This window comes from Nothobranchius furzeri, chromosome 5, assembly GCF_043380555.1.
Source record: "Nothobranchius furzeri strain GRZ-AD chromosome 5, NfurGRZ-RIMD1, whole genome shotgun sequence".
Taxonomy (NCBI): Eukaryota; Metazoa; Chordata; class Actinopteri; order Cyprinodontiformes; family Nothobranchiidae; genus Nothobranchius; species Nothobranchius furzeri.
Window position 1 is genome coordinate 52,853,360 of NC_091745.1, and position 14,000 is coordinate 52,867,359.

A 14,000-nucleotide genomic window follows, 5' to 3' on the forward strand; every position below is an offset into this window, starting at 1 on the left:
TTTTACCTGAATAATAAAGAAACCGAGAGCCGAATAAATGCCAGAAAATTGCTGACCTGTATCCATTCACCATTAATATGTAATTATATCCAGGCAGACATCACGCCTCTCTTTGTCCTGTGGATTTCATGCTTGGTGTCCTTGCTGCTATAAACTTATTTCTTATTTTACCTGTGCAAAGTCAAAGTCCAATAGCTATTGATCAAGTCATGTATAAGGGCTGGCTAGGTTTAGAAAAGCTTTGTCTGGAGGTTTTTGATTTTAATGAACAGTTCAGTGGCTTGAACAGCAAAGGTTTCCTATTTAAATATATTTTGCATTGATTTCTTAAAATCCTACATCTAAGCCGGAACTGTGTGCAACTGAAAACATTCAATTGTCTGTTTAGTGGTTTGGAGTCCCGGCATTAAGCTAAAGTGCTTATTGTCATCACAAAAAGTTGAAAAGGATTCCCAAAGCGGCTGTGGGATTCAAAAGAAAACAGAAAAGGCTTCCTGAAAAATCTACGCCAGCCTTGGAGTTGAGGTTCTCCGGCTGGTAAAGTTGGGTTTCTGGAGCATGTTCAGGGCCGCGAGTCAAACACTTTCAATCCAACTCTGTTCCCCCGCTAATGAACAGCACTAATTGATTGCAAACGGTAGTGTGAGGGAAGAGTGGGCAGAGTGTGTGTGTGTGTGTGGGGGGGGGGGGGGGGTCTGGCCTCAAACAGCATCTGGATCTGGTCCAGAATCATGGTGGCTCCCACAGTAGAGAAGCCCAAGTGCTGTTTAATACGGGTACAGTGAGCGCAGGGGAGGGACAAGCTCTGACCCTACTGAGCCACACCCCCGCTGAGTGTGAAAACACTTTGTGTACAATTACAATAATTCCTGTGGGATGAAACAGGGTAAGCATTTGATAGTGGTAATAACAACGACAACATATCTGCTCAACGTTCTGATGAAAGGTGTCACGAGCGCCACAGAACCCTTTTGTTTTCCTCATTCTGAGCTGATAATGAGCAGGAGAATCTGTTCACTCATAACAGATGTATTAAACTCAGCAGCGAGGCACCGCACAAACAAACTTCCTTCAAACAGAGCGGGTGCTGTTTCACACCAGAACAAAAGCCACAATAAGAAATGATTTTGTTTTATCTCCTAAAGGAACCACACGGCTTTTCAACTATCTCTTCTTTAAACTCCCGTTCTAAGGCAGCTTTATTTAAATAGCATGTTTCACATTCAATGTGCTTTATGTGGCATTATTCTGAGGTATGGTCTGAACCAACCTAATAATCCCACCCTCTATATTAGCCCGATGCGGGTGGTCCAGCAGTATCAAAAGCCTCCCTGAGAAGGAGCACCAGCGTCTTAACTGTTTTGGTCAATAATCAGTCGTCCCGCCGAGCTGAAGATTCTCAGCCATTAGCAGATCTGTTTTATTCCCTATAAACATTAATCAGATGTTTTTCTGGGAGATTTATTCAAATCCATCTATTGGTAATTGGGATATGTTTCAACCTTCATGGGGCGGACTCAACCGGTGAACTGATTGGAGCAAATATAAGCTCAGTGTCCATGAGACGGTCTCATTTTTAGACTTTTGTGTTTGCTAAAGTCAGTTAGCTGTCATGGCAATCATGAATCAGTTTGACCCCAAAAGTCAAGTGATTGTTAATCTAATGGTTTCTTTCTGGTTTCATTAAAATTTGTCTGGTGGTCCAGGAGACGTGTTGCTTTAATTATTTGGTGCCAAGTCCAGCTCTGTTGGGTTTTTCTTTGGCAATGTATTTGAGTTTGTTTAGTCCATCTTGACAACGTTCATGCTAACAGATTCAACAGCCTCCTACAAAACCATGATAAACTATGTTGATCCATTTACGTCCAGATCCCACCTGTTATAATAACACCACTTATCAGCTTAATAACGTAGAATGATTGATCATTTTGGTTTTCTATAATTTAACAGACAGAGCATGTAGGTCTGCTTCTCCCCTTCTTCACCTGTCAGCAGAGCTGGATGAACTCTGATTGGATGACAAACTTTAAAAAGAAAATCTCAAATTCCAACACAAACTAAATTATTTATTTAAACTTTTTGTTCCCATTGATTATAACTGATGGATGAGAATCGTTCAGATTGCATTAGAGGGGACCGACTGTTCTACTTCTGGTGTTTAAATCCCGAAACTGTGGTCTCAGTCAGTCATGAGCCCTCTGGCTGATGTCCCACCACCCAAAACCAGATGAGTTGGAGACGCCGTCATGTCTGCAGCACCTCTGACTACAATAATGTTATTTTAGGAACCTGCTGAACTCAGGAACGTTCTCACCTGGGCCTGCTCCCTCACCTGCAGTTCAGTGAACTGTGCCTTTGGACTGCAGGTGAAGGTGGAAATGCCGGGACAAACCTGGTTAAATTAAACAGGTGTGACTTGTCCCAGGAAAACGTGTAAAAATAAGTTGAAACTTTGTGGCTAAAAGGAAACAAACATTAACTGATACTAGCTGTAATTTTTGCTAACGCGTTAAACACAAATGGAAGAAGAAGAACATTAGAATTTTATAAATTTTTATAAAATAAATAAATAAATAAAACAATTGTATTAATTTTATGAAATATGACAAAATGTTGCTGCATTTGGGTGGCAGAAATAAAGCAGCTGCAGGGATTTTTTTTATTTTATTTTACATAACGTAAAAGCTGCAATAAAGTTAAGACACACGTCCTGATGAATGAGCAAGATGTGAGCAAATAAACAGTATTTAATGAACTGCATTTTTGTAGACATTTTTGTTTTTAACCCTCTTGAAACAAAAAGGGAAATATTTCAGAAATTCTTCTTCCTAAAGCCTTTGGATTTGAATTTGATTTTCCCCCATCTGTCTTATTTATTTGGTCTATTTAACTATCTAAATCATCATCTCACGGTCCCAGCTCAGAGAAAACTCTGTATTTTCACCTTGTTTACAAAATATCCTCCAGACACATTTTTCCTCAGTTTTCAGTTTATTTTATTCAAAAAGCAACCACTTAATAATTAGAAATAAAATAACGTCCTCCTAAACAACACCACTTATTGTCACAGTAATACAGCACTGAAATGTCAAATATCATATTTTTACAAATACTTTACATATAACTGCAATCGATACATTTTATTACTCTGGTAAAACATTTTCCTTTTAAATAAACTGGAAGCTGCTGCTGCTTCCTGAAGAACAAAACAGTGACGATTCGTCAAGTGCAAATTAGAGAGTTTGAGAGAAGAAGGGAGAGATTTGTTACAATATGAATTTTGTCTGCAGACCAGTGGAGATGAAACGTGTTTTAAAGTGCAGTTTAATGGGTAATATGGGGATAATATTCACAACAAAATGCAAGTAAAATTACTTTTTAATTGTTTTCTATTTATCACAGTATTTAATAGGAAAGAGACTAATTTTCTACTTTTCTTTTTTGTTTTATGGATCAAATATTTTTTCCTCAGTCATTTCATAAATTTTTCTCCATGGAGTAAAACAGAATCGTGCTTCTAGTTTTAACTCTGCGGGGCGTGTAAATTACTAAGCGTCACGTTTGGCCCTGACAGCTTAGACTCAGCTGTTGTTTCATTTCTGAAAGCCCGTAAATGTTATTGTTGTGGCTTTGCGCAGCTGCATAGTTCTGCATGTGTCTGAGTGAGAGGGAGGTTTTGTTTGTGTGGAGACAAATGTGATCTTGGTGATTAGCACTGGAGACAAGGGGAAAGTCTGCGACTGTTTATTTTTTATTCTATTCGCCATCATTTTGTTATTATTATTATTATTATTATTATTATTATTATTATTATTATTATTATTAGTGTTAATTTAAACAAGTCCAAAAGGCAACGATTCGCCAGCAAAAAAAACAAATCTTCATTTTGTTGTTCAGACACTGCTGTGTGAGACTAGAATAATGTTTCTCTCTCAAACCCACTAAAACAGCTCAGTCGTTGTTTTTATTCGACTCCTGGTCGCTCTGATCGTCGGTGAAGCACACGTCCACATCACTGTCGTTATCGCTCTTCTGCTCCGCGTGCTCAAACAGGCCGCCCGGTTTCTCGTCCAGTTTCTTAACAGTCTGCCCGGGGTGTCGGGACTTGACGTGCCTCTCTAGGTCCCGCCTCCGCACCAGCACCTTCCCGCAGAAGTCGCACCTGTATGGGGTGTTCCCCTCCGCGTGGAGCCGGATGTGCTTGTTCAGGTTGCTCGGGTCTCCAAAGGGCCTGAAGCACACTTTGCACTTGAGCGGCTTGTAGCCGGTGTGAGTCCTCATGTGGATTTTCAGCCCATATTTCCGCGAGTACAGCTTCCCGCAGTACAGACACAGGTGGCCCTTTTTGGGTTTTCCGGGCCCGGTGCTGCCCGTGCTCCCTGCAGGGATGGAGTCCAGGCGCGTACGATTCTTCTCCGCGGCGATCTCAGAAAGCTGCTGCGTGTGCATGGCGATCTCCCGGTCTATATTAGTGATGGAGCCCAGGTCCTGGCTCAGAGAGGGGGTACCAAAGTATGGCATGGAGTCCGGGTACTTGAGGAGGTTGCTGAAGTGAAACTTGAGTGGGTAGTAGGGCGAGCTGTACAGGAGCTCCCCGTTATAAACCGTGAAGGGCATCAGCGGGATGTTACAGTCTCCGCTGTATGTTTTCACACCGTCAAAGTGGGGAAGAGAGAAGCGTTCAAAGTGGAGTCCGGGGGGCATCTGCGGGTACCGGGAGGGGGACAGACCGGAATGCATCCGTGACTCCACGTGCTTAAAAGCGGATGTTTCCTCCACATGTGGTAGCAACGGGAAGCCCCGGATAGGATTTGCGCAGGGAACCATCTGAGATGCGGAGTCCATAAGAGCAGGTGCGACTTTTGGAGGGTGACTCGACCCTCCGTTGAGGCCCTCACCCATGCTGCGGATTGGTTTCATGCTTCCTATGAGTTTGCTGAACCCGAGCCCGCTCAGCTTCCCGTTGGCCTCCTCCCTGGAAGCTTCTGCGCCCAGGACTTTGGATAAGCCTGTAGGTTTGAAGGCGGAGCGCACGCCCGGATGGAAGCCCATGCTGCCCAGCACCGAGGACGTCGTGCCCAGACCGAGGAGGTGTCCCTGGTGTCTAGCTGATGTGACGCTCATGTCGAGGGCCCTGTCCTGCTCCTCGGAGCTACTTTTTTTTGACAGTCCCGTTTTGTTGAGAAACGACGAGGAGGAGGACACCGCCCGTCTGCCCGAGTCTGAAACGGAGGAGTTACTGTGACTGCTCCTCGGGGAAGTGGAGGTGTTGGGAATGTCTCCGGATTTTGGTGACCTGCTGAAAGACTCGATGCCTCTTGCCTGGTCACTGTGCACGTACCCCCGCCCGTTGCTGAGGGCGCAGTGGAAGTGAACATGGGCCTTGAGCGTGTTGGGGTATTTAAATATTCTCCAGCAGTACCAGCAGATGTATCGTTCCTCACCTGGACCAAAAACACGAGATTGAGACAGAGAATTAAACAAAACAAGAATATGCACATACAGTTGTTTATTTTCGTGCGTAAAAAATAATATGTTTTCAAAAGACTGACGAACCATTACCAGTAGAAATAAGGAAAATGAAGGGAAGTGTTGCCTTATTTTTTAGTGAAGTGACTACTCATTGCCAATTTACTAAAATACCTCAAATATTAACCGAAGTGAAATAATTCACATTGGTCCCTGCTGCACAAGTTGCACCGGGACACAATATGTTAAGATTCTGTCCCTAAGATCTGGTGCCAAATGGTAATGGACCCAGGGAGCCATCCAAATGACCCCCAGTCTAGCACTCAAATGATAATATAGATGTAATGATTTTGTAATCCTCATACGGGCCATTGTTTGTGACGCTCATCAAAAGGGCAAACGCCCTGCCCAATCTGGCGCTCCAGAGCCGGCGCATTGAAAGCGGCCCTTTCCCCTCTCTGCGCTCTTTCCCGTGGAAGTGACAGCAGCTGTTGCTTGAAATCGCAAGTCTCCAGAAACAATGGGCCGGCCCATCTGTTGACGCCTGATAATGGAGGAGCGCGTATGTCCAGGAGCGCACGCGGTGCGTCGGGCAGGAGATTCAGGGCAATATACACCCCGCATAAAAGTTAGCATTCATTAGGCCACAAAACCTTAACGCATCCACCTAATTTAGCGTGAAGCACTTGTTTTTGAATCATTTGCTTTTGAATACATGAATATTAATGACACCGTGACATTTGTTAACCTCCATCTCGCGACTGCACACCGCGTTCTTCTTCCTTTTTCTTTCTGGTTCAGAGGTTTTATTTTAATTCTTTCTCAATTATCAATTAGTGTGAATGCTTTTGTCTGAGCTGATATGATACTAACGAGCTGATTGGCTCTTCCAGCTCGAAATGATAAACGAAAACATTCAACTTTTAAAGGAAATTTCATCAGATTATTTGTTGATAATCTATTATTTAATGAGATTATCATCTGATGATCTTCCGTTTCACAGGATTATATATTAATCCCCAAATTAATCCCCAAGCGCAAAGACAAATTACCCAGACAAATGGATTCAAAATAAGGAGACTGATCACTAGGGAACACAAATATTAAATATTTATATGACAGAAAATAAAAGACAGTTTGTTAAATATTTGATTGAAAGGTGAAACTGTTAAATTATTTTAATCATCACCAGAATGACGTAATAGTGGAATATAGATTTGTATCGAAATGTTTCTTTTTACTTAAAATAAACCTACTTGTGTTTTTTCTATGCAGAATAACGTAAAAATTACTATAACAACAATAACATTATTATTATTATTATTATTATTATTATTATTATTATTATTATTATTATATTATTATTATTATTATTATTATTATTATTATTATTATTATTATTATTATTATTATTATCATTATCATTATCATTATCATTATTATTATTATAAAAGAAGTTGAAGAAGAAGCAATAACATCCGATGGTCATTTTTTGTTGATTAAATTTGGATAATGTCGCTGCTGCGCACTGATGAACTCTTCCAAATTTTGATATCAAGACTTTTTGTTGCATCACAAGGAGATAACGCAATACAATGAAATGTAATGAAACATGTGTAGTAATAATAATAACCATATTATTATTATTATTATTATTATTATTATTATTATTATTATTATTATTATTATTATTATTATTTACGGAAGTCTAGTGAACTCGACATCACTTTCTATTCATGTGTCAGACCTCTCTAGTATAAACAGGCTCATTTACCTTTCTCGTTGTGTGTGGGAGTAGCCGTGGTGGGTATGTCGTACCACTGGGCCAGAACGTTGGAGTACCACACACTGAGCTCCTCTCCTGCCGGGATTTCTCTCAGCACGCGGTAAAATATCTCCAAAATGAATGAAAACAAAAATACATTTACTTTCAAAACTTAAAAATTACAAAAAATATTAAATAAAATTTGATATTCACCTGTCCACCAGGTAAGTCTGAAACAGCTTCTAAGTTCTGCTCCTGGCTGTTCCTTGCTGCGCAGATGAATCCGATCCAGTCTGCAACGGGGCAGCCGGACTCGTCGACAAAATCCCCTCGTACTAATCGGATCTGAGGTAATGATAAAAAAAAGCTACATTTTGACCTCTAAAATAATAGACTCCCAAAATCCTGACTTTTCTCATCTGGCCTGTTTCTTTTCTTCTTTATTTATGAAACACGTTTAGGTAAAAACTTGGTCCGTGATGACGTGGAGGTGTTTGAGCCGCCGCATAGCCAGAGCCAGAGCGCACTAATGCGTCTTTATCCGCTCTGATGATAATTTCCTAAAAACAATGACACTCGGGCCTAATTGAGTTGATATGGGAAAAGAATTTGAGGAGTGTCAGAGCGTTTCTAAACTGTTCGAGGACATTACGTTCGAAGCGTGACATTTGACACGGAGATTGCACCTGATGATCCCCCGCAGCCCCGGGGCCACGCATTTAGACGCATCAATCACACGCACTGACAGCTTCCACAATAAAAGCCTGCACTTTTACAGCCGCTCTATGGTGAAAGTAAGTGTTTGGAATTTTTCACTTTATTTTACTCAATATTTTTTCATCCAATGATTTCCAGCTGAAAAAACTTCACTTTTTTCAACAATAAAATGTGACACAAATCACTGTTCTGCTTTGGTCACACGTCCATCCCTGCACAGAGGTTGTTTGTTTGTCTTTCATGCACTTTGCTTGTTAGTAATATTTCCTTGTAGCCCGAGGGTGCGGCCCAAACCTCAGAGGCATCTTTCTATGACCAGATTCCATTAACATTAAACGGATCATGCAGGATAACAGGCCCGCCGGGCGGCTGAGGGCGTCCGGTTCCGCAGCAGAGCCCATTAGGCCGGTGAAAGCGCACAGTGACAAGTCGGGCCACTAATGGAGCGCAATAATTTCTAACCTGACAGGCCAAACCAATTAATAAATCTCGGCTCAATGAAGTTTGACAGATCCGTTAGAGAGAAAAAAAATATGTAAAATCTTGTTTCTTCTGGGCCTATGCATTTTTTTAAATGTCGTTGAATTTTGATAAGAAAAACATTTATGCTATTGTAAAAAACGTTATTTAAACAAAAACTTCCAAACATTTTAGTATTAACTTAATTCTTAATTTAAAAATAAATGCATTTAAATTAAAATAAAAACAAATACTTCCACATTTTAAAAATAAACTTTTTCTGGGACTGTTTCCAACTCACCTTTTTCTTTGGCCCAGCCTCCTTGCGGTCCGACACGTACTTCCCCAGTTTGAAGATGCCAGGTACCGGCCCAATCCGGAGTCCCGCCGGGATGCTGCAGTCCGCAAACACACTGACGGTGGTGGACGCCCGGGTGGCTTGCATGGCACGGGGTGAGATCAGAACCATGAAGACTGATGAAGACCAGAGGCGAGAGAGAGAGAGCGCGCGCGCGCAGGGAAGGGGAGGAGGAGGATGAGAGGTAAAGCAGGAGAAGGATGAGGACAGGCCGATATCCGTCCTCAAAGTGACGCGGTGGCGTTTTGCTCTCTGGCTTTTCTAGTGATGGAGCAGGGTGAGCCCCCCCCCACACACACACACACACACACACTCACTTAAACACAAACCCGACCTCTCAGTCTGTGCAGAGAGGAGGGAGGGTGCTGCAGAGAGGTGCTGGTTTTTGAGGGGGGAGGAGGGGGTACGCGGTCCTGAGTTTGCAGGAGCTCTGGAGTGTGTGTGTGTGTGTGTGTGTGTGTGTGTGTGTGTGTGTGTGTGTGTGTGTGTGTGTGTGTGTGTGTGTGTGTGTGTGTGTGTGTGTGTGTGTGTGTGTGTGTGTGTGTGTGTGACTGTGAGAGTTGGGCTCTCCCAGCAGCTGTGAGGACAGGGGAACCGGGCCGGCCCGGTCACATGGAGACTTTCCCTCACTCCGCCGCATAATGAATCGCTCCAAAACGGTCAGACGACACAAAGAGACCGACGACCTTCCCATCCCCGAAATCCATTTCGTCAAGGCCAGAGAAAAGAGAGCTCCGAATCAAAGGTCCAGAGCGACCATTAATCCTCAGCATGTGGCTTTGTCCCGCAGACAGTTCCGATATTTTAACTGACAAATCCACTGTATAATTTCTCCATAAATCCTCACCCTTCTCCTTTATCTCCTTTCAAACCGGCTTTTGGGGAATCGGTGCTACTTTAAATCTACTTGGCCGTCATTCTTCACGCTCCGCGGACTTCAAAGGCTCCTCTCTCCCTCCTCCTTTTTGTCCTGAGTTTAACAAAAGGAGCAGGGAAGTTTGGAGGACTTGTTAACTTCTATTGACTCTCGGCGTGTGCCGGGTTGGGACCAGGCAGGTACTGAAAGGAGAGGACCAGCAGCAGGAGGAGAGACACTGAGAGAAAAATAACAGCACCTTCTCAACGAGCGCGCGCGCGCGCACACACACACACACACACACATTTGTGGTTTTCTAATCTCCTTTTACAGCTATTTATTCCGCAGGTTTCCCCCCATACAGCGATAATTAAATCACATAGATTTATTAGCATGTTTCAACAGTTTCTGACGTGCTTTTATGCAATAAAGACGACCTCGCAACAAATGATCATTAGAATAAAAACATTCATCTGAGGTCAAATAGAATAAAGTCAGAACTATTAGGTTGTAGACGGAAATAACGAGTGAAATTATTTGTTAGATCGTCAAATTTAAATTAGTCAGTTCAGTTTATGCAAATCACGAACCAAGGGCTCTACAGAAGGGAATTTTTTGGTCCGTTTTAAAAGGCTTTGGACAGTATTTCTTAAGAAAGAAAGAAAGAAAGAAAGAAAGAAAGAAAGAAAGAAACTTAGAAAACACGTGAAGCATTTTCAAAGACAGATTGTTGTTAATTGCTCATTGTAAATAAAATGCGTGATTGACTCGTTTTTCCCTCTGTTTCCTCTACAGAGGTCGAACAACTTGTGGGTGAAAACTCAAGACCGTGACCGGCTTGACCTCTGACCTGCCCATCCTGGCCTCTGGAACACTTATACCAGCTTGAGATGTGGGCAGCGAAGGAAGTGACTCCTTAATTAGAAGAAACGGTGCCATGACTTAATAATTTAGAAGCTTATTGTTATTTTTATCTTTATTTTTTTTTTCCAGTATTTATCTGGGTTCTCTCCTTCTCGCTCGCTTCTTTCGTTCACCGACGCGCGATGTTTGCGCGCGGCTGTGAGTGGTTATTTATTAACAGCCGTTCACTTACGACTGGTTCCCATCCCAAGCTCCCCTGCGCTGCTTTACTCCTCCACTTTTCTCTTTTCCTGAGCAAAGGGGAGAGGAGGGGCAAGAGAGAGAGAGAAGGGGAGACTTGCGGAGAAGTTGCTGGGGTGAATCCCTCTGAAAGGGTTCGGTATGAGAGAGAAGGCAGTGTTGGGAGCAAATGGGACGGAAAATTAAATGAAATTAGATGGCCTCACCGGCGGTATTGTCCATCCTCTCTTTTTATTCTGAATAAAAAGAGACATTAATTACATGCTTGGATCTTTATTCTGGGACAATATTGTTAAGTCGGTCCGCGGAATTCCGCAAGTGCGCCTCTCATAAATGAACTCTGCGTATTTAATGAACTTAAATAACGACCTGAGAAGAATCAAGCCCTGGAACGAGAGCGACGTTTTTATGGGTAGCCTCGTTTAGGGGGGATTTTAACCATCTAAACGGTGGGGCTCGCTGATTTAACTGGTTGTCCATTAATGAGCCATGAATATAAAGGAACAACCTGCCTGCAGAGCAGCGCGGTAAATCCAGAGAGCAATGCCCCACCAGGGATCTCCATTCACCGCTCCTCCACTGCGCTTCACCACCACCTCTCCTAGTCCGGATTCAATGGCCTACCATTAGGAAACTCTCTGAGCTGGGAGAAAACACATTTTTTATGTCGACCCATAAACCTTCTGTGGGTCTTTTCAAGAAGGTTCAATCATTGTTTTCAAATTCCCACGTTGGGAGCAGTGTTCGGTTTCATTTATTTGTGGCATCAAAAGAAAAGGAAAGAAAAAACTTCTCCTAAACATTGAAATCTAGAATTTTTTTACGATAAAACATATATTTTTCTGTTTCATTTAATTTTCAGACAATAGGCACCCAAGGTGTTGTCCATCCTGGGAAACCTGGGGAAAGTCGCAGGCTGCTGCATGCAGACCAGCTGCATGATGCGGGTGGGACATTAGCGACTCGTTTGAATAGTAATTGTGCTTGTATGGGACTCCCACCAGATGACATGATTGGGATTTTAAGCCAGACTAATATTCAAAATCGCATTAGAAAGAGGCCAAATAAACGGCACCTGATTCAACCCCGTTCATGCGTGATTTCATTCAAAATGCCTTCTTTCTTTTTGCGCTCTTCGAAGAGGGCTGGACCGCTTTGGCATTCAAAGTCACCAAAGTCTTCTCTCTCTCTTTCCAGGCCGTATTTCGCTCTCTGAATCTGGCTTTCTCTCGCATGAGGAGACGCGCATAAAGGCGCATAAAGGCGTGTGAAGTTGAGTGAATTGATATGTTTCGGTGTACCTTATAAATTCATACCTTTTCTCACTCGAGCGCCCCAGAAAGCAAATGTCAGTCAGGCCGATTCTCTCTGCTGTCCGGCGCATTTAGCAGCAGATCTATTAGAGCGCTTCATTCCTACGCAAATGTATGCAGGCATGGCTCTGTGTGAATGGGGCAGCGTGTCAGCCGACCCTAATTGGGATTTAGCCACCCAAAAGCATGCGCACAAAATGACAGAAAATGGCAGGATTCAAAGAAAGTCTCAACTTTTGCCCTTCTTGGGGAATATTTCGTCTGCTCGAAAGAAAACAGCATTTTCCTCTCAGGATGAAGGTTACTGACCCAACTGGCGTTCCTGCAAACTGGAAGTGTGAGCAACACAACAGGAGAGGCAAAGAGCGTGTTTCAGAACATGTAGCTTTGACTTGGCCCGTTTTGGCAAAGGGCATGCTTTAACTAATTGTTGTGTTAAAATAATAAATTTGATGTGCCTAAAATGACAGATTTCATTTTAAAATGTATTTTTTTAAAACCACACTCTTGACTTAATCATGATGAATAACGCAAAACAGACGTTTGGACATTCCTCCTAAAGCTTCTGCATTAAATCCAACTTTTGTTCTCTCTTGTGGGTGGTAGGTGCCATTTTTATTTTTTGTTGTTGTTGTTGTACAATTACATAATAAACTATGATAATATAAACCATCAACAAATAAATTATTTTTTTCCCTTATGGAATAGCATACCTGATGCAGGGTTTCCTAATGAAGCACCATGGAGAGCTCCACGTTCAGCTAACTTGTCATTTATGGACATAATTCGTTCTCATTTACATGAAAGCAGCCCAAACAGAGAGCAGACAGTCAGATTTGAACACACACCTCCTTCAGGTCGGCTGCACATTGATAATTTGCTGCTACAAAATGTGATCTAATGGCACATCCGTCCTGGGGCTCCTCATTATGTCTGCAACTGACAGTTCTGGGTCCAAACTAATTGTCTCCTCAGAGTTCGGGTGGGATGAGCTTGTGGACATGCGTCTGGGAGAAATATTGATACATATTTTTATGATAATCTTGCCAATTAACAAAATTATGATGTGGTTTTCAAACTGATCTAATGAAGGTGCAATATCCAAGAACTCCATTATTTATTTGGGGTGTTGGAATTACTGATAATTACACATTTTAAACTAATAGTGTCTTAAATCTGTGCTCCAGTGTATTTTTAAAGTTCAGCTAAGTTGACACATGTGAACATTAAACAAGTCCAGGCCTTCAGAGCCACAATCCTCCAGTTTCAGTTGTTTTCCTGCATCAATACATCTGGTTTGATCGCTGCATGACCTCTTCAGCTGGCTGTGAAGCTCTACAGAGGTCTGGTAATCACCAACTGATTCACAGCATTTGTGTTGGAGCACGCAAACATCTAAAACATGAAGGCTGCCCTCAGGGACTGGACACCACTGCCTTAAAATAAGAGAACAAAGGAACTAGATCATTTTATTTTGGAATAGGTTTTGGTGTAAACATATAACATCAGCATGGATGCTTTTGCTAAAACAGTGGTGGTCCAGCTCTTTCAGTTCAGTTGGTTGCATCTGCACCTTCTACCTCTTCAGGACACTGAGCGTGTTTGGCATCTGCTGGCCAGATCCGATCTCTTCCGATCAGTGGTAGGAGAAAAAGGTGTGGATGTGGATGGAATGAGGACAGGGAACGGCTGTGTGCTGTCACTCTGCTACACAGCGGAGGTTGACTGACTGATTCGTCAGCCCCCTGGAAAGTGTCAGAGCGAACGCCTTGACCCTCAGGTATCTCTGGATAAGCCTCTCTCACTCTTCAGCTGTTTCCCCACAGCCTCGCCTTTCACTTTTCATCAGGCAACTTCTAAACAAAATCGCACTTTTATCGCCACATAATCGGTGTTTATTTGCATTTCTGTTCCTAAAATACATTAGAAAGAGGTTTAATAAAAGAAAGACAAGGCCAA

At 42.5% G+C, this 14,000-nt stretch overlaps 1 protein-coding gene across 1 annotated transcript; it reads right to left on the reverse strand.

The window, feature by feature from the left end:
- Nucleotides 1-2,674: 2,674 nt before the first annotated feature.
- Nucleotides 2,675-9,021, reverse strand: prdm13 (PR domain containing 13). Its single transcript, XM_015949255.3, has 4 exons — nucleotides 8,712-9,021; nucleotides 7,448-7,579; nucleotides 7,244-7,364; nucleotides 2,675-5,444 (listed from the first exon to the last, which is right to left on the reverse strand). Exons 1-4 carry the CDS (start codon nucleotides 8,877-8,879, stop codon nucleotides 3,952-3,954), a joined length of 1,914 nt encoding a protein of 637 aa, XP_015804741.1. The 5' UTR covers nucleotides 8,880-9,021; the 3' UTR covers nucleotides 2,675-3,951.
- Nucleotides 9,022-14,000: the final 4,979 nt, after the last annotated feature.